General features: G+C 46.9%; 2 protein-coding genes across 2 annotated transcripts; one reads left to right on the top strand and one right to left on the bottom strand.

The window, feature by feature from the left end:
- The first annotated feature begins 91 nt into the window (after window positions 1–91).
- TUBB4B (tubulin beta 4B class IVb) lies at window positions 92–2,295 on the top strand. Its single transcript, XM_064523624.1, has 4 exons — window positions 92–230; window positions 311–419; window positions 493–603; window positions 1,085–2,295. Exons 1-4 carry the CDS (start codon window positions 174–176, stop codon window positions 2,143–2,145), a joined length of 1,338 nt encoding a protein of 445 aa, XP_064379694.1. The 5' UTR covers window positions 92–173; the 3' UTR covers window positions 2,146–2,295.
- Window positions 1,821–17,815, bottom strand: CIMIP2A (ciliary microtubule inner protein 2A). The gene is made up of 7 exons (XM_026113786.2): window positions 17,760–17,815; window positions 13,443–13,636; window positions 10,036–10,412; window positions 8,867–8,984; window positions 7,617–7,711; window positions 5,346–5,463; window positions 1,821–2,374 (listed from the first exon to the last, which is right to left on the bottom strand). Exons 1-7 carry the CDS (start codon window positions 17,813–17,815, stop codon window positions 2,274–2,276), a joined length of 1,059 nt encoding a protein of 352 aa, XP_025969571.2. The 3' UTR covers window positions 1,821–2,273.
- Between the last annotated feature and the right edge of the window lie 1,693 nt (window positions 17,816–19,508).

Below are 19,508 nucleotides of genomic sequence, written 5' to 3'. Positions count from 1 at the left end.
TTGAAGCCTCGTTATGAGTAGCCAATAGCTGCTGCTGACGGTCGCCTGGGAGGGGAAAAGAAGGGTGCGCGCGCATTCCGCTGCTATATAAGGCTTGGCGGTTACCTCACGCCGTCAGAGTCAGTTGGGGGAAAGAGGGGTGCTGGCTGAGAGCGCGCTGTGCTGCCGCCATCATGAGGGAGATCGTGCACCTGCAGGCCGGGCAGTGCGGGAACCAGATCGGGGCCAAGGTCCGGGGAGGGGGCGGCGGGCCGGGGGCGGGGGGCGGCGGGCGGGGCCCGGCCGCCCCTGACGCGATTTTCTCCGGCAGTTTTGGGAGGTGATCAGCGACGAACATGGCATCGACCCCACCGGCACCTACCATGGAGACAGCGACTTGCAGCTCGAGCGCATTAACGTTTACTACAACGAGGCCACAGGTAGGGCCCGGCGCGCCGGCCGCCCCCCGGGCCGCCCCCGGCGCCGCAGTCACGGCTTCTCCCTGTTTTGCAGGTGGCAAGTACGTGCCGCGCGCCGTGCTGGTGGACCTGGAGCCCGGCACCATGGACTCGGTGCGCTCCGGGCCCTTCGGCCAGATATTCAGGCCAGACAACTTCGTGTTCGGTGAGTGTGCCGGGAGCGGGGGAGGGACCGCTCGTGTAACCGGCTCGGGGTGCGGTGGGGTGGGCAGGGCAGCGACGCTGCACTGCGGGCTTCGCCGCCGCACATGCTCCCAGGGCGAGCGCGGCGCCGGGGGGGGTGGGGGGGGGGTTAATCCTGGCGCTTCTGCGGGCATGAAATACCGGGATCTGCGGCTGGTGCATGATGGCAGCTCTTGGGAGAGCAGGTCTGGGAAGGCACAAGGTGTCGTTGCTCTTCCGATTCTCGTCATCTTCTCGGTAATGTCGGAGAACGCAAATGGCTGCTGTATCCTTGGATAGTAAACGTTTTCTCTGTAGCTTTCAGTCATTTTAGAGGTGCTTGTGTGACACCATAGCTCTGCGCTTGACAAAATGAAAGCACTGCTGTAGCTTGATGCTCTTACGCTTTGCTTGCAAGCAGGAAGCAGCGACTGTAATTTAATATGGAAATGTCTCTCTTCCAGGTCAGAGCGGAGCAGGAAATAACTGGGCAAAAGGCCACTATACTGAAGGTGCTGAATTAGTTGATTCAGTGTTAGATGTTGTAAGAAAGGAGGCAGAAAGCTGTGATTGTCTCCAGGGCTTTCAGCTTACTCACTCTCTTGGTGGTGGCACTGGCTCTGGCATGGGTACCCTCCTAATCAGCAAAATTCGCGAAGAGTACCCAGACCGAATTATGAATACTTTCAGTGTTGTACCTTCCCCTAAAGTATCAGATACTGTAGTAGAGCCCTACAATGCAACACTTTCTGTGCACCAGCTTGTGGAGAACACAGATGAAACATACTGTATTGATAATGAAGCACTCTATGACATATGCTTCAGAACACTGAAGTTAACTACTCCAACGTACGGTGATCTGAACCATTTAGTGTCGGCAACCATGAGCGGTGTTACCACCTGCCTGCGTTTCCCAGGCCAGCTTAATGCTGACTTGCGCAAGCTAGCAGTTAACATGGTTCCCTTTCCCCGTTTGCACTTTTTCATGCCTGGTTTTGCCCCGCTCACAAGCCGTGGGAGCCAGCAGTATCGTGCTCTAACTGTACCAGAGCTAACGCAGCAGATGTTTGATGCGAAAAATATGATGGCGGCATGTGACCCACGTCATGGCCGCTATCTCACAGTAGCTGCTGTTTTCAGGGGGCGCATGTCCATGAAAGAGGTTGACGAGCAAATGCTTAACGTTCAAAACAAAAATAGCAGCTATTTTGTTGAATGGATTCCCAATAACGTTAAAACAGCGGTCTGTGACATTCCACCTCGTGGCCTGAAAATGTCTGCCACGTTTATTGGTAACAGTACAGCTATCCAGGAGCTTTTTAAACGCATTTCTGAACAATTTACTGCTATGTTCCGCCGAAAGGCTTTCTTGCATTGGTATACTGGCGAGGGTATGGATGAGATGGAATTCACAGAAGCTGAGAGCAACATGAATGACCTGGTGTCTGAGTATCAGCAGTACCAGGATGCTACAGCTGAGGAAGAGGGGGAATTTGAAGAGGAGGCGGAGGAAGAGGCAGAATAAAACCTATGCAAATGAACACCTGTAAATTTTGTTTAAAGCTGTATGAACTCTTTCATTCAAAACTTCTCTTGTCTGTGTTGTGTTCCTCTTCCTGTTTCAAAGTCACTTCAAATGCTGTACAGGCATCATTAAAGTTTTTTTCGCAGTGCACAGGCTTGTCTCCTTTGTTCCTTTTGGTAAGCTCTTCGGGTGCTGTTTCCAAAAGTAAGCGCATAGCTGTGTCTGAGGGCTGGAAAGCAAAAATACAGGATGTTGAGTGAGCACTAGCCATCTGCCACTGTGCCATGGGGAACTACATTTTTCCCTCTGCTTTCTAACAGAGTAGACACCTGTTGCTAGTGTCACTGGATATAGTGGCATTACTGCTTTTTCCCTGTGTTGAGGGAATTGAAAAAATACTCTGATACTATTCTGTAGTCAAGTGTACTGGCAGAGGGAGATACAGTTAACATCAAGGATGAAAGTCAGCTGTAAGCTGTGTCTAAATTTAGGTACCTGCATGTGGGCTCCTATTACAGGTGATGGGTCAGCTGTCCAAACTTAAGTCTGATCTAGAGGGAGCAGCTCTTCAGCCCACAGTGGAAGCATAGGCTCAAATGTAGGTGCCTGGAAGCTACAGCTGTAGCTTACTCCTCCTCTCTGGATCATAAAATGGCGTAGGCCAGTTACTGTTCTGATAGCATGGATATTTCTGGAAGAAGATAAGCTGGCCTCACCTAGGGCTGATCTCTGCACCTATTTAGCAGCATAAACCTAGCAGATAGCTATGACTTCCTGCATGGGAGCTCTCCATAACAGGCTGTTTTACATCTAGAGCTGAGGACAAAAGTAATGCTGAAGATCTCCAATTTATGCAGCCAGAGCATCACTTGACAGAGTCATGTTTAAGCCAGTATCTAGACATCTCAAAGAATAACATAAATTATTCAGGAGGCTGCATAGCTTCTCTTTCTGTGTTTGGTTAGTATGAATACCTGATCCCAAGTTACACTATTTTGTGTCTTGAAAGTGTTACTAGCAAAACAAACATGCACTATGGAAACAACTAGTGTTCAGTGTTAGCTAAAATGACAAAGGAAAATGTTTACTCAGTAATTGAGACAGGATAGAATGGACTGCTTTCCTGCTGAGGAAATACTGTTCAGTATTCTTAATTGTGATTGATAGCAGGTTAAGTTTTTGTAACTCCTTAAAAAAAATTCTCTTTACAGAGTTGCACTGTTTATAATAGTTTAAAAAAAAAAACACTATATTGATCTGATGGAAAGTAGGGGCTATGAAAATGACTTTGAAAGAGAAACAAGTGACTAGTTTCAAGCCTACATGGGAGAATACTTCTGTAGATTCAAAGATGACAAAAAGTTAGATTTTTGAAGCATGATGTAACACTTCATCAAGCAGTGGATTTTTGTCTTAAAGCTGAATTTTGGGTCCCTTCCACCTTCATTACACAGAAGTTCATGTACCATTACAGTGTGTTTTTGTTTTTCTGTAGCTTGAAACAAGACCCTGTGCCTCGCTGGTTCCTGAAAGGACAGTATCAGCCCCCCCAGGATCCTTTTCAGCAAAGTTAAATGAGTTACTCTTACGCCCCTTCAACCCAGCATCCTTGCCCCCCACCCAAGGGCCTACATCACTAGGAGCACTGCAGTGCACAGAGAGCTGCCTGAAGCACTACAGCTTCTTCCTCCACCTTTCTGCAGGCTTTTGGCGGAGGTGACAAAACGCAAAGATCAATGTTGACACTGGAGTCCAGTTCACTGTATTTCTAACAGGGTTACAGCAGCCTTTCTCCGAGAGATATTTTTGACTTGCAGGCTGTAGCCTTGTACGAGTATAACCCTAACCCCACTGTGTAACAGCGCAGAGAAAGAAATGATGCGGAAGTCGTCAGGATTTTGTCTTGGGAGACCTAGGAGCTACCATGGGAAGGGAGGGAGTAGGTACGTGTGACACAGCACCTGCAGCTTCTAGGCTCAGTGTCTCTCCTTCCACTGAAGTAGGAATGTGGTGACAGAGTTCAGAAGGAGTGGCTGGAGGGGGATTTTTTTTCCCCCCCTTTTTCCTATATACAGTGCGTGATGTCAAATCACACCATTCCTCCAGGCTGTGTGTATTCGTCCCAAAGGAACTGTTAGAGGGGACAAGCGGAAGCTGTAGAGTTTAGTTCCAGGCATTCTCAAATTCTTTGGAAGGCCTAAAACTAATGATTGTATTAGCAGTGCTAAAGCATTTAGTCCTGCTAGAACCGCCTAGCTAAAACTAATCTTTTTTATACCATCCTTCAAGAACTTACTAGCTATGTATAAACCTTACTGCTTTTTCTGCATAGCCTTCCTTAGATGAACCTTTCCGATGCCCTCTGATTAAAAGTTGCTAGTCATAATTCACTGCCTCAACATCCTCCACTCAGCTCATGTACAATTTTGATACCAGCTATAGTCCAACCTGCCATGATACTCATTTCCCCCTCTTTACTTCCACTTCTTCCATAATTTATATTCTCTACCATTTTCCTTCTGTTTATTGCATCAAGTACAAACTATTAGTTTGTTTTTTATCTCCATGCTTTCCTGTCACTTGCACATTACTGAGATGTTGATGCTTTGCGCTGTCAATGATTCCAATATCAATTGCTCATTTGTTGAAATTGCAGTCTAACATCTTAATGCTTTCTGTCAGGTGCATGGGCAAAATTTCCCCTTAACATTGACAAAACTACTTTATTCAGACCTCTTCTTTTTAATAAAGCCTATAATGACAATAATTAGACAGTACGGGGTAGCCACCACCTCTCTTGATGGCTAACATTGTTTCACTGCGTTTTTCCACTCTCCCAACCTGTTTGCATTTCCTACCTTTTGCCTTTTTAAGCTTTTTGGAACAGAAATCACTTTCTTAGGGAAGAAGTTGTGATGTGTACCATGTAACAGGTGAGCTATCACTGAGCACCCTCCACTTTTGGGGGGATTTGTGGCTGGAAACTACAGCAACGTTCTGCGTCATGGGATCTCCTGCAGGAAGGCAGGGATAACACAAGTCCAAGACTTTGGCAAAGACTGAAAAAAATTAACTTCCAATACGGAACATTTCAGTAACTGCTCTCTACTATGACACTACTGCTGCTTACAACAACAGTACTACTTAATAATAGTAATTAGTATCAGTGACTTTTGTTTTCTTTCAGCTGATAAACTTACTTGGTACAAAGCCTGTATAGAAAGGTATCAGTCCAGCACTGGTGTAAATTCCGTTGTTAGGCCAGTATGTTTGTGGTAGTCTCTTGCCAAACTCACAATCTGGGTTTCTCAGCAAAAACTGTGGAGAAGGAAAAAAAAAAAAAATGTATTGTTCATTTTACAACATATTTTTGTTATGCAAGTAATGTGATTTGACTTCATGTGAATGGAAATATTTAAGCTAATGCAAAGCAGTTCTCTTACCAGTCCTGTTCTCCTCTGATTAGCAGCTGAATACATTGCATCTTCCCTTTTTCCACTTAGAGTTTGCTCCTGAATGGTGGTGGAAAAAAGCCTCTACAGAAGTGGGTTTGATAGCTAATGTCCCACCAGGTGCACAGATCAGCTCGCTGCCCTCAGATTGTGCTTCCAGGATCTCTACAGACTACACTGCCTTGGTCACATGTGGGCATCATCCACGAGTCCCAAGGGCCTTGTGCTCATAAACTTGAATTGCTGTCAGCCGACTGTAGCTGCTGGAGTCGGATATGTGCCGTGGCTGCTATGACTCTGCACATCAGCTTTTTGTTCTGACACCTTCGATTGGTTTTGTTCTTCTGTGCATCCCACTCGTGGTGATTAGCCAGTAATTCCCAGGGGAGTGGGAACAGGAAGGCTTAGGGAGCGTTAGCTAAAGGGAGACTAAACCATCTCTCCTGGACCTGCCGCCTGACTTCAGAGGTCGAACTGAGATGAGAGGGTGCCTTGAAGGATATTGCAGTTCTGCAGATTGCTGTAGTGGCAAAAGCCCAAAAGTGCCCATAAAGCTTCCCTGACCTCATTAACGCATACCCTGCTCAGTGGTGAAGGGACAGGGTTTGTAAACCTGAACGATCTGCTGGGTCCATTGAACCGTTTTGCGGATGATGATGGCCTGATTACCACAACTCCCTCAAAAGCAGCACTGAAGCAAGAGGATTTCATTATTTCGCCTGAGGTAGATAGTAAGAAATGATCCATGGCACATCCTAGCACATAACCTAGGGCAAGGCAGATTTAGGGCAGAAGATTAGTGGCTTGAAGTCAGAAGCCATCTTAGAACTGTTTGGTGAATTTTTAGCATGTTTATATTCCTCGTGTGCTGCAGATAACCGCTACAAGCCTGCGATTCCTGTGATGCAGAGGAACACCACCCGCCTCCTTCTCAGGTTCGCTGCATGCCGTCGCTGGCAGACGTCTTGCAGGGATGCAGGATACCAGGGCAGAAAGGATTTGCAAACAGTACATTTAGTTTTGATAACATCCGGGTTTTGTTCTGTTTGCTTTATTTCGATTTCTTTTAACTGCACGAGGAAAGGATAAGCAAACCAGCACAGGGAAAAGAAATTCAGCAAAACCATCAGGACGCCACCAGGAAATATCAGCCCTGCCACTGCCTGCCGCTGAGTCATTTACGGCCGGCTGAGCTCCTCCGAGTCAAAGGGCTGCCTCTGTGTTGGACTTTCTTCTGCATCAGACCGATTTGCTCTGGGGCGAAGGCACCACAGTGAATCCTAGTGATGAGAAGGGGTAGGAAATTTTGTAACCCACTTTTAATTAGCTGTGTGACTGAGCTGATGAATCCTCGCTGGCTTTAGGCCAGCGACTTTCTGTGTCTCAGGGATTGCACTCCGCTCCGGCAGCGGGAAGAAACCTGCAGGTTCGAATGCGGTCTGACTCCCGTGGGAGGGATCGCTTGCGTTCATGCAGGAGGACTAAGGCATTGTACGGGGGATGTTACAGGGAGAGGAGGAAATAAGAGTTGTGCTCTAAGGATATTTCTGCATCCTTCCCAAAGAAGGCGATAGGAGAAGATTATAGATCCTTCTAAAACATATTATCCTAGTAAAGGAAAAAGCATTATAACCCTCAAAAGGCAGAAATATCCATCCAAGCAGCCCATCCATCACTACCATGCAGGTAGGGAAATGCATAAGGGGAGTGCAAAGAGATAGATGCTGTGTTTCTGCACCCAGAGCAACTTTTTTAATTGCAACCCGTGAACCTACGCTCAATAAATTTGTTTAATCCTTTTATGAACTCTTTTATCCTCCCTTAATGTCCCAAGGAAACGAGTTATAAAATGTAATTGCCTATGATTTTTTTCAACATGTTACTTAATAGGATTTTATTTTACTTGTACTTATAACCCCAGTTCTAATACTATCAGTGTAAATGAAACAACTTTCAGTGTCGCAAGGGGCTCAAGACCAACATTACATTGTTGAAATGAAGTTTGTGCATATAATCTACCTGATTTCTGTCAAATTCATTCATGGCATCCTTAACACCTTGGATGTAGTTAACGCCAGTAATGCAGGTGTAGCAGGGTATGTATCCAGTGTAACCTTCAGATGAAGAGAAGAGAGAACATTTTCTGCTTAAGAACATACATATCATACCAGGATCAACCAATTTGTAAGTGGAAGAGGCTGGGATAAATATAAAGTCTTGGCAAATTATAGGGAAGAAAACTTTTTAAAACTCTTCCATTTAAATTGTAAAATCAGATATTTCACATGTAAGAGCTATTTTGAAACCATCTTTTTATAATCCCAAGCAAAATTCTATGGGCTGAACTGATCCATGGTTGGTCTCCATGTGGTATGGAAAAAACACATTTTATTTTCTTGTCATGTTTTCTTTAAACCAATAGCTCTGTCAAGTTCTCTCCCAATTTAATATACATGCAGATGCTAACTATTGAGTGTCTAACCTTTTTTCATTTTCCCTTCTCATCCAACAAATTGTCACTAACTATAATGTAGAAACTGGACAAAGTCTATAAAATGGGGAAAGAAAAAAGTAAAAGCAAAAAAAAAAAACCCAGAATTTTTCACACTGGTGCTTAGTCCTCCTCTTTTGCTCAGTCTGAAATATTTTGACTTGAACTCACCGTATTCACTATGGTCAGCTGTGCAGTGAGGTAATGCCCCCAGCTGACGTGGTACCTTTTAGGTGGGAAATTCAGCAAATTGCCTTTCCTACCCACAGAGGAACACTCTTCCAGTGTCCATGGTGAAGTTAAAGAATATAACGTGTTGTAAGACAGTTTTATATATTTGCGATAGTGTAATGTAACACTATTTATTGATTTGATGATTCAGGAAGCGATCTTGTATTTCTAGGAGAGAAGTAACTCAACTGTAGCAGTTATTCATCCAGCTACCGGAGTTAGCACAGAGCCCACGACCCACTCTCCCTTCCTGCTTTCTGGCGCGTTTGCTAGCAAGGTCTTGTCACTGCAGGGGACGGGAGGAGGACGCGGCTCCCGCGACCCTCCTGCCTGCCCACGGGCACCCCTGCCTCAGCGTGAGACTCATCGGGGTGACGGCATCCCAAAGAAACGCCGTTGCATCAAGAGGAGCTGGGGCATTTTCCATCCCAAAACGTTCAACAAGCTGGAGCAACTGGCAAATGTCTCTAAGATTTCCCACAGGCAGGGGGAAGGTGACACTGTTCCTCCTGAGGCGGACTTGTGCTGCCCATAGCCTCATTTTTACCTGAAATGGCTTTCTGTTGGATGGCGTTTGGTACATCCAGCCTGGGGAACCGATTATAGCTCTCTGCATCCGCTGGTTCAGCCACCGCTGGCAGAGTCACACCTTCAACTTTTACAGGCTCAAAATAAAAGCAGAAATATAATAAACACCACTAAAATCTGCTTCCTCCTTTGACTCCACAGCTTAATTCACTGCCAGAACCTGCTGATCACAACTGTCATTTCTTTCTGGCTTTACACTAAGAGCCTCAAAGAATTTCTGGTGAAGTCAAATTACTTTACTAGACCAGATCTGCATGTGCAGAGATTTTGCAAAATACCCAAGGGAGAACAAGGGGAGCTTTTGGTGCTGAGCTCCTTTGAAAATCTGTTCCACAGGCTATTTCTTAAAGCAAGGAGCAGGAATGAGCGTTCTTGGGATTTATATCCAATCCCGCTTTCGACTCAGTACGTCAGATCTCTAATCTCTGCCTTCAGTGGATTTGCACAGCCCCAGCTGACTGTGACATGACAAATGCTATCTCTGGGTCCAGAAGGAATAAGGGGATCAAACATGTAGTGCCAGTGTCATATTGGCTGTGCCATGCTACCTGTAGTATTGAGCCTGATATTGTTTTACTATGTCAAATCCCAATGCTTGTGTTTCATGAGGGATAGTGAAAAATGGTAAGAAATTCAGGCGAGTCACGAGAACAGTTAAGTGACCAGAAACATGTCACGTAACGCAAGATGCCAAGAGCACTCTATTTTATCAACGCGAACGTCGGTGGGTTGGGCTTTAAGTACCTGCAAAGGAAACATAAGCCTAGCGCAAGAGGACTGGTCCTTTGAATAGCACAAGATCTAATGACTGGAATTTGAAGCTAAAGTGCAATCAAATGAGAAATGAAGCCTTTTTGATTAGGAAGAGCAATTAATGGTTAGAACAATTTCCTGAGGATACAGCAGATTCATTACTGCTAGAAACGCTAACGTGAGTTTGATATGGTCCTGCAAGATGCTTTCGACTTTGTCTCCTTGCCAGGCCCGTAGGAAATTCCCTCTTCACACCCTGTATACCAAGGAGAGCCTTTCCATGCCCACGCACCATATGCAGCTTTGCAATACAGCAGAGTACCTGAGCCATCCATCCCTCTGCAGCGTGTGCCTTTTCCATGCAAAACCACTTACCTGTTTGATTTTTGGGATGCTGGGAAAGCTTCTCCATCCCTGGCCACAGGCACTCTCAGGTTGGGAGGGATCATCTCTTTTTTCCCGTCCACCGGCCGTGGTTATGTCCGGTAATCGCCCTTCTTTCTCCTCAGACGCCTTTGGTGTCGCGGCAGGCTGGGGTGAAATCCTCTGCTCGTGCTCGTACGCCAGCCTCGGGCCGGGATGGCTGGGAATGTGCCTGCTCCGCTCGCGCAAAGGTGCGGCGTCACCAGGGCCCGCGCGCGTTGGCACGTGTCGCTCCTCCGCCGGCCCCCGCCGGGGCGCGGGAACGCTCGGTTCGAGGGCTGGGTCAGGAAGGCTTGCTCCAGCCGTGGCTTTCGTATGGGAAAAATCACCTGAGAGAGAGACACCGAGTTACGGGGAAGGAGCGGCAGAACGAGGCCGTCCCCGTCGAGGTGGACCTGGCCCCCGCCATGCTCCTCCGGGACCGGAGGTGGAGGACATCCATCCCATGGTCTGGCCTGCGGATGCCATCGGCCCCATCTGGGGAACTCGCCTGCACAGAAAAATGGCTTGAAAAGTTCGATCATTTAAAATTTGATCTAGGCCATGCCTAAACCGTAAAATGTTTTCAGCTTCCCTATCTGTACCAGCTACCAGTAAGGCAGGAAAAAAAACCAAATACTTTGCTCCCTTTGGCTGCGACACTACCCGCAAACACAGCCCTGCCACGTCAAACGGGGAATTCTCTCGCTGGCTTTGCTACTGCTGGTCAAGGAAAGGGTCTGCTGATGCTGGCTGGAGGGAAGGAAAAACAAAAAAACCCCACACCTCCAGCTGCTGTATGCTGCGAACCGGGGCAGAGCCCTGCGGACTGAGACTCTGCAGGGGCGGCCGAGCTTGGCAGCTTCTGTCGAACTTTCCCTTAAAAATAGCCTGTGACGTACGTCCCTCGGGCTCCCCGACCCTCTACAGTCCAAGCGTTTCCTAAACCAATTTCTGTTTTTCCTTGGCGGTTATGGGGAACGATTGATCTTACCCCCCGTAACGACCTTTTCCTTATTGGAAAATCATTATCATGTCAGTCTGGTCTTTTTTAAACAAACCAGATTCCTTCAATTTTTGTTCTTGTAGGTCATTTTTTTCTGATCATTACTGCCGCTCCCTGACCTCCTCTTTTGTTTTGTTTATGTCTGTATTACAGTGCAAAACCCCACAGACTAGACGCTATCTTTCAGCTAAGGCCCTATCTGCAAAAAACTTAGGGGAATAATTAGCTATGCCATCTAAAACAGCATAAAGTTTGCCCTTTCTGCAAGAGTATAACAATTCTGATTTGTATTTAAATTTGGAATCTACTTATAATTGTATTGTCAAGTGCTATTCCCAGCTTAGCAACAAATCAAAGAAAAACACTCAATAAAAGTGATTTTTCAATCCACTGTGCAAGTTTTAAAATAGCTTCATCTTATTACATCTTTAGATTATCACTGAAAATATAGAATCTGCTCTTTCCCTTTTAACCAGCAAGCCAGTTACTTCACCAAAGGAAAAAATAAAGTAGTTGTGTACTTGAGAAATCCATACTAGCTCTTTATTACCTTATTTTGTTCTTGATTTTTGCAAACTTACCAATTCAGAAAGGTTGCTGAATTAGGCACAACATCAAAAGCCAAGAAAGCATTGTCTATTTGATGGAGGAAAATACGTGCACTCCAGTCAATCTCTTCCCAATAACGCGTGTCAATCCGGAGGCTGGTGACTAACGCAGAGGAGCCATTTCTGAATGCTCCTGCATCTGGCTGTAGAAAACACCGCGTGCAGAAGATGGGGCAGCGCCTCCGAGGAGGCAGGAGCTTCCAGGTTCCACTAAAGGTTCGGCTTCGACATGCATACGGGGGTATTTTGTCATTTTAACCTTTTTGTCTCTGTTTGTTATGACCCTAAGAGCAAGCGACCATCCGTTCTTCAGGCAGGGAGGGTGTCATCACCTGGTTCCTGGCTCTGGGAAGCTCATGTGGGTCACCCCATGCACTTGCTCCCTTGGGTAACCCCTCAAAACCAAACCTCAAAACAGCAGCCCGTGGAGACCCAGCATAACCGAGGGGGGAGCCAAGTTTGGTATCACTGGTCAAACGAGTTTGCTATCGCTTCCAGAAAAAAGCACATCTGATAAAAACTAGCATCAACAAGGTCTTACGGAAAACAGATCTTGACAAACATTCTTCAGACTCTGAGTCTGCTAAAGGCAAATACGATACGATACACTGCCGTGAGATATTTGACCTTAGTAACATCAAATATTCTCCTTAAAAAAGGAATGCCACACTATTAACAAAGTTTACAACAGAAGAATTAAGGACTTGCTCACTGACAGCTCTAAAGTAATAGCTCTCAGTTAAGAGTTTTCAGCAGAAGGAAGTGCTTCTTGTGACCACTCTCTTCAGCATTTTCACCAACGAGAAGTAAATGTGAAATCAAAGCTGTAAATGTTCATAGATGACGTAAAGGTTGGCAAATGTAAAATAATGAAGACAGGATAATGACAGAGAGCAACTAGGTCAACTGGTTAGTTGGGTCCATTCAAACAAGCTACATTTTAATTCAAGGAAATGCAAATGTAGATGTCCAGGAATAAAGCTAGTAAGCTACAAGTGCATAATGGAGGCCTGAATCCTGGAAAACACTGACTAAAAAGTATAGGGAGACCAAAGTTTGCAAGAAGCAGTATGAATTCCCAGCGTGAAGTGGGAAAGCAGCACTTTAATGTGGCCTTCTCCAGCTAACTCAACCCCCTCAGTGCGTAACTGCTGCACGTAGCCAGGGGATGACTTGCTCCCATTAAACGGGGCATCTGTTCAGCAGGGATCAGGCACTTGGCTCAAAGGGCCTGGGACACGTATGAGGTTACTGCAGATTGCCAGGATTGAGGAGGGCTCCTGCAGGTTCCCTTGATGGGGCAATAAGGGGATCCACGCTAGCAGAACTGGCAGAAATTAGGAAGAGGAGGACACACGAGACACCGGCAGAGCTGAAGCAGAAGCAGCAAATTCCCCAATTCAATACAAGTTGAGCTCCAAATCCAATGAGCTCTTTACCAGGTGGGCCACCTGAGGACAAAGGAAGGGGCCATGCGAGGGATGGGTGGGAGGGAGCAGGGCCAATCCCACCTAAAGAAAAAGAGGAAGTTTTAGCCTGTGGCATATAAAGGCATAAGAGAGGAGATCATGCCTAAACTTCCCATCAGTGCTGCTCTCCAGGTGTCCTTGCTCACATGAGAGCTACAACTGCTCCATGAGAAATATCACACTGCTCCCCAGATCATCCAGGTTGACCACAGACCTCCCTGCTCCCAGGTAACATTGTGACTCCAGTTACAGAACCTCTCGCTTTGCTGAAAGGATGAAATCCTGCCTTCTGCTCACCTGGATGTGCAGGGATATAATCCGGGATTTCATGCTTTGTCCCACTGAAGTCCTCTATGAACCTCAGCTTGTGCAGCGGCGCCAGCAGGGAGTGAGGGCTCTTCCCAACGTTAGGATCTGTCAGCAGACGAAAAGTGGTTTTGCCAAAGGTTTCTCCAAACTGGTAGCCGTACTGAGGGACAAAGCCCTCGTAGCTGAGGAGGAAATCAGAAAAGAGCATTCACTTATATGACATTTGAAGATATCCTTTCCACGTACAGAATAGTCTGGCTTGGGGCTTTTGCACATTTGAAAGACCGTCTATAGGGAGCATATGCAGGTTGGGGAACGCGGGCCCTGGGAACGGGAGTTGCAGAGTCAGAGGTCTGTGAGCATGAACGTGTTTTTGCCAGGGTATTGCTACACGCAGGCAGCACACAGACAGAACCGGCATGAGCAACGTGGAGCTGGACATGGTTATGCAGGAACCCAGGTCTGCCTGTGCTCCCGGGTAGCACGGGGGTGTGTGTGCATGCATACTTTCACGTGGGAGCAAAAACACTGGCTCATAAAGTTAAAACTGTATGCAGGCATAGTCTTGTGCTTAGGCTCACGTATGAATATGGGACGAGGTCAGTGAATGCATCTGCAGAAGCACACGCACATAGTACGATAGGAAAACCTACAGAGGGAGCTCAGCATAAAGCTTTGATTTTGGAGATGCTCAGTTCTAATATTATTTAAACATGCTTCAACTTGAAATTTTATGATCCCTCTCACTGTTCTAAAATATAGTGAATTACTGGCAATTTCCGGATGTCTCTTGTTCAATATTAAAACTCAGATAACGAAAAAAAAATGTTTTAACTTCCAAACAATTCTGTCTCGTATCCTCATAAGGAGGAAGAGGGCAGGATAGGACTTCAGTAGTCAATTTGCGAAAAGCCACGCTGTCGCTCGTAGCCAGGGCAGGTCACCACGTCATTTGAGGACCTTTATGCAAGGTGTGAAATGACATTTTAATGCAACCACATGTAACCGACCCATTCTCATCAAAATCAAGGCCATGAACAGCTGGCCTGCCTGCCAGCTGGGGAGCCATGAGATCCTCACACTGCAAATAGGTGGGATTTGTCTGATTTGGAGGAGAAGGGTCATTTTCCCTGCAAGCCAGATGCATCACATTAACTCTAGCTTCTCCAAAGGTAGGTGTATTACCAAACCTCAGCATCCAGGTCTCTCTCTCTAGTCTCTGGAGCAGACAGACCCCACCAGGAAGGCGGCTGCTTTCCCAAGGTGCTGATCTTCCCTTTTTCCCCAGCTCAGGATAGACCATTTGACTTCCAGACATTGTACATTTCGACTTCTCCATAGCTAATGCTGAGAGAGGTGGATTGGGCCTTGGGGACTCAGGAAAGGAGTCTGAGCTCAGGTATGAAACAGAAGCTGTAACTATTGCCAGCATCAAAAGCTTCCTAATGGTGATGTTATTCCACTGCTGAAGGAGAAAGGCAGAACTGCCAATTGCAACAGAGGCAGAAATGCTCAATCGATGATCCTGCTGCGTATTTGGGGAAAAAGTCGGATGATGCATGAGTAAGATGATGCATGAGTAAGATGATGAGTAAGTACTTTCCCTGCCAAATGCATTGAACAGCAGCTAGCAAAGGTATGCATTTACAGTTGGCAGGTTTCCCCACTTTGTAGGCAGGATCTTCTTATCAAGAGCTGGTGGAGGAGCTCTATGGCCCATTCTCATTGATTTTTCAATAAGTCTTGGATCATGAGGAAGCTACTCAAGGATGGTAAAGCCAAGCAAGAGCACAAATGACATAGCCCAAATAATTGCAGGCTTGTCAGAGGGATTTTGATCATGAACAAAATAATGGCAGGGCTGAAAAAGGATTCAATTTATAAACAATTACAAGCAGGTTAATCTGAGGAGCTCAGGCAAGTCAGTCTAGTTTTCTGGGGAACGGATCTGCCCGATAATTGAATTACAAGTTCTGCTGATGAAAGCAGCGGAGCTTCAGCAACAGACCTGGACTTCCAGGTGCTATATGACTTTGTTGCATGTGGTATTTTGATAAAGAAAATAAGAGACCCACCATTTCTGTAATTCACGCTAAACCATTTCAGTCATGGACCTCAAAACCCACATACAAGCAGCAAGCAAATAACATGCTTTCCCAAGGCCATGCCTAATTTCACTTTTCTATTACTCAACCCTATCTTTTCAATCACCACTCCCCAGACTGTCACGTAAACCTGCTCGGCCTTCTTAATGGCCAAGAAAAAGCCCTGGCCCTCTGCCCATCATTTTCCCAGCAGTGCTGAGCCTCCCTGAGGTAGGGTGGGCAGGGTGGCACCCAGCATCCAGGAGAGGATTCTTCATGGATTTACTAGGCCTCCTTACACTTCGTCCTTTCCTACCAGTTGATTTGTCTTCCTAACACTTCTGAGCACTGTGCTGGCATTTTTGAAGACCTGGCCCAACACACTCGAGCAGCAGTAGCCAATTTTGATCTCTTCGTTGTGTTTGCAGATGTAATGGCAAGGCCCAAGGAGGGTTGTTCATCTGCCCCGGGGCAGCGGTGGGGGCTCAGCACTCCCCACACCACGCACAGTAGAGCCAGTTAGCGGCTACCGTGGGGCATGTGGTACATCCCCTCGCTCCCTCCTTCTCCATCTCTCCCTTGCCCTGCCAGCACCCCAGCCCCGCACCTGGACGCAGCGCGCCCAGCTTCAGCACAGGTACAATTTCCCTCTAATTACAGCAACACCCAGGTCCCATGTCGGCTTTCTCAGGGCCTGTTCAGACTCAACCGCCCGAGCCATACACAAAGCAATGCTCTTGTCCGTCTGAGGTCTTCTTCAGGGCTGCGGAGGGGTGCTACAAGCCTATGGGGCAAGACCATACTGGCACTGGGCAAAGTGGTGGCAGAACTTGGCCTTTTCAGGTCAATGCTCCTCCTCATCCCTTCAGGGGATGGAGCAGCAGCCTGAAGAGGAGCAGCCCCCCGTGTTACATTTTGGTGTCAGGGCCTTAACTGTCTGAAGACAAGAATGAGGAAGGGAAGATTTTGAGCCTTTTGTCTCTAAAAAGGAGATGCAACCCCAGCCATGGCGCCCGCTGTGTTATCACCCCTCATTTCTGACCTGCTGCCAGCACAGAGCTTTTAACCGGGTGGTAGCGTGAACGTGGTATAAAATCACATCAGACAGACAACTGCGGCAACGCAACACCACTTAAAAAAACAGAGCTTATGTCATTTGTGAAGATATATAGCTCAGTAATGGAAAAATCCTGCCTATTGTTCAAATTGTAAGGACTGATTTGATCTTTACTTTGCTACGGGAGCATCATTAAAAAATAAAATATACTCCACCCGTTACCTGTGGTTGCAGCTCCACCTCCTTGCCCTGCCCGTACTTGTGCTGGGTCCGTGTCTGCGTGTGACTCGCGTTATTTTTCTATGCTGATTTTCGCTGTTTTGTTCCCAGCTGCTCTGTACTGCGAGGTCTTTCGGACATCTTTCAAAGTCAGCCTTAGACTCGAGTAACCCAAGTAATTTTGTACCCTCAGAAACTTCCATCACCTCAGGGCCATCCAGCCCTTTCCAGGCCACTTATGTGTGCGTTGGAGATTGCGTGTCCCAGCACGGATCACCGGGGGACCCCACTGGCAACTTCCCTCCATTTCACCATGAAACCTATCCACTTATTTCTACCTTTTATTTCTTATCTTTTAACTAAGAACTAATTCATAGGGACCTCTTAGCCAAGTACAGCTGTTTGTTTTTTCCAAAGGCCTTTAGAGGGGGACTTTGCAAAAAGCTTTTAAAGAAAATCCAGCTGTGTATTAACATCTCTGTTATCCACATATTCACTAATTTCTTCAAAGAACTTGGATAAATCTGAAAGCACGACTACTCCCTATGAATTTGTCAACAGTATATCATGTTTATGCAAATATTTATTCAAATAATATATTCAAACATGCTTGATACGAAGATCATCTAAACGTGGAACCAAAACTCTGAATAGCAGCACCAGTAACATTTGGCCACTCGAAACAAAAAATAAAAAAAGAATAATTTTAAAGCTCCCCTCATGCACTACGGCATAGTCTTTAATTGCACCCTATTGTAAGGCAGTATTTTTTTTTCCCTGGAGTCCCGTCTCCTTTGTTGCACTTTTATATGAAATATGTAATAGTATCAAAAAAAACCCAAACCAAAACAAAAAAAACCCATAAGTCATAAAGAGCATTTTATCCCAGCCAGATCTCTCTGCATTAGGAATGAACACACGCGTTGGACAAACTCCAGAGCTTACCCTGGGATATAGTGAGGATCGGGAGGGAAGAGGCTACTTTTCTTCGCGGCTGCCATGGCAATGCAGCGTCTCCTGCGGCCGGGAAGCCGGGGGAAGCGGCAGCAGGACCGGCGCAGTTGCCTGGACGACCTCTGTGATGCCAGGGCCAGCGGCGGAAGCCCTGGGAGACACCCGGTGCCACGAGCGACAGCCACACGCTCAGGTTTTTCTGGATACCTTTTTTTTTTCCCCCCTGCCTGAAAATCTTGGAGGAGTGGAAAGATTTTATAGCATTTGTCAAAGGCTTCCTGATGGCTCGTAGCCCTTGGGACAGCAGTGCCAGATGTTCCCCGCAGGTGGCCATGCCACTCGTATGGTCACATCCAACTTGCCAAGGAACCAGCCCTGCTGTGTGGGCAGCAGCAACTGGTGCAGCCCATGCACAGCAAAGCCAGCGCCAGCCGGGCCCGTCAGGGTCACATCCATGTTTCCATTGAGGAAACCCCAAGCCTGGGGCTAGGAGATGCACTGCTCCAGTGGAAGGTGTTTTGACCCTTCTCTGTGCCCGGGCAGCCCGACGCAGAGGGCCCCCTTCGATGGCAGGAGGCTACCTGCAGACTTGCCCTCCCCTTCAGCTCTTCACAGCCACAAGCTTGAGCCACCTTGCTTCACACAGGATAAAGACCGTTCCTGTCCTGAACATCGTGCAGTCAAGGGGCCTTGCGCACTCTGGGTTTCAGCCCCCTTCTGCCAAAGGCAGCCCGGGACGCAGGTCTCCCACCTTCTGGTTGGCACGTTCTTGCACAAGCGCCAAGCGTGTTGCACCAGCGCCATTTCTGCTGACTGACACCAGCAGTGACCCAGGCCTCTGCGAGGGCTGGAGGTGCAGGACACTGCAAACTCCCCAAATGGCCTCGGAGAAGCTGTGCCATGTGGCCAGCAGGATTATGCCACTGGGTTGGCAGGACTGTTTTAAGGCTTCAGAGATACCCATTGGAAAGCAGGGGGTATTTAGGGATTCTTCTCACTTGTTTAGACACCTACACTCTGCCTAAATTGTATCAGAAGAGAAGATAAAATGCTGACTTGACTCTTGCTCTTTGTGCCTAAACTCTGGGAGATCTGGGGTTTCTGGCCCTTTTTTTAAAAAAAAAGAAAAGAAAAAGAAAAGAAAAAAAAAAAAAAAAGAAAGAAATCTGAGCTCCAACTTGTGGCAGACCTCTACCAGCAACCCTAGGTCTGCAGTGGAGATGGGGACCATGAAGAGCATGACAACACTAGATGTGCACAAAGAGAGACCAAGAGGCAACAGGGCTCAAGCTGCAACTGAGGAAAGGCCCAGTGGACATAAAGTTATTCTCCAAGAGAGTGGTGAAGCCCCAGGAGAGGGACAAGAGGTGGCTGCATCCCCATCCTTGGGGATCTTCAAAACTCAGCTGGACAAGGCCCTAAGCAACATGATGTAGCTTTGAAGTTAGCTCTGCTTTTAGCAGACAATTGGATTAGAGACCTAGGGAGGTTCCCCCAACCTAGATCTTCCTGCGAGTTTAACATTAACAAGAAAAAGATTGCTTACTGAAACGCAGCACCATATTTCAAGTGAGGACTCATGGCACTGGAACAACGACTGCAGGCTGTCCCAGGTCCCCATCAGCCCTCCTCAGCTCAGGAGGGTGGCCCAGGCCCATCTTCTCAGTTTTTTCCAGAAACTCCCTTCAAGTTTGCTCCTTTAAATGGCCAACGGCTGCTCCTGCAAACTTGGAGGTTACA

This window comes from Dromaius novaehollandiae, chromosome 20, assembly GCF_036370855.1.
Source record: "Dromaius novaehollandiae isolate bDroNov1 chromosome 20, bDroNov1.hap1, whole genome shotgun sequence".
NCBI classification, from domain to species: Eukaryota; Metazoa; Chordata; class Aves; order Casuariiformes; family Dromaiidae; genus Dromaius; species Dromaius novaehollandiae.
The sequence above is the reverse complement of the archived record's forward strand: the minus strand, read 5'-3'. Positions and strand labels throughout refer to the sequence as shown.

Bases quoted from the DNA above. Each gene is read 5' to 3' on its own strand.
- TUBB4B (XM_064523624.1), top strand. From the start codon at position 174: ATGAGGGAGATCGTGCACCTGCAGGCCGGGCAGTGCGGGAACCAGATC. The intron at 420-492 runs GTAGGGCCCGGC...CCTGTTTTGCAG, and splicing joins TTACTACAACGAGGCCACAG to GTGGCAAGTACGTGCCGCGC. The intron at 604-1,084 runs GTGAGTGTGCCG...TCTCTCTTCCAG, and splicing joins GCCAGACAACTTCGTGTTCG to GTCAGAGCGGAGCAGGAAAT.
- CIMIP2A (XM_026113786.2), bottom strand. From the start codon at position 17,815: ATGGCAGCCGCGAAGAAAAGTAGCCTCTTCCCTCCCGATCCTCACTAT. The intron at 7,712-8,866 runs GTAAAAATGAGG...CTTCATCTGAAG, and splicing joins CCAACAGAAAGCCATTTCAG to GTTACACTGGATACATACCC. The intron at 5,464-7,616 runs GTAGATTATATG...CCTTCTCCACAG, and splicing joins ATGAATTTGACAGAAATCAG to TTTTTGCTGAGAAACCCAGA.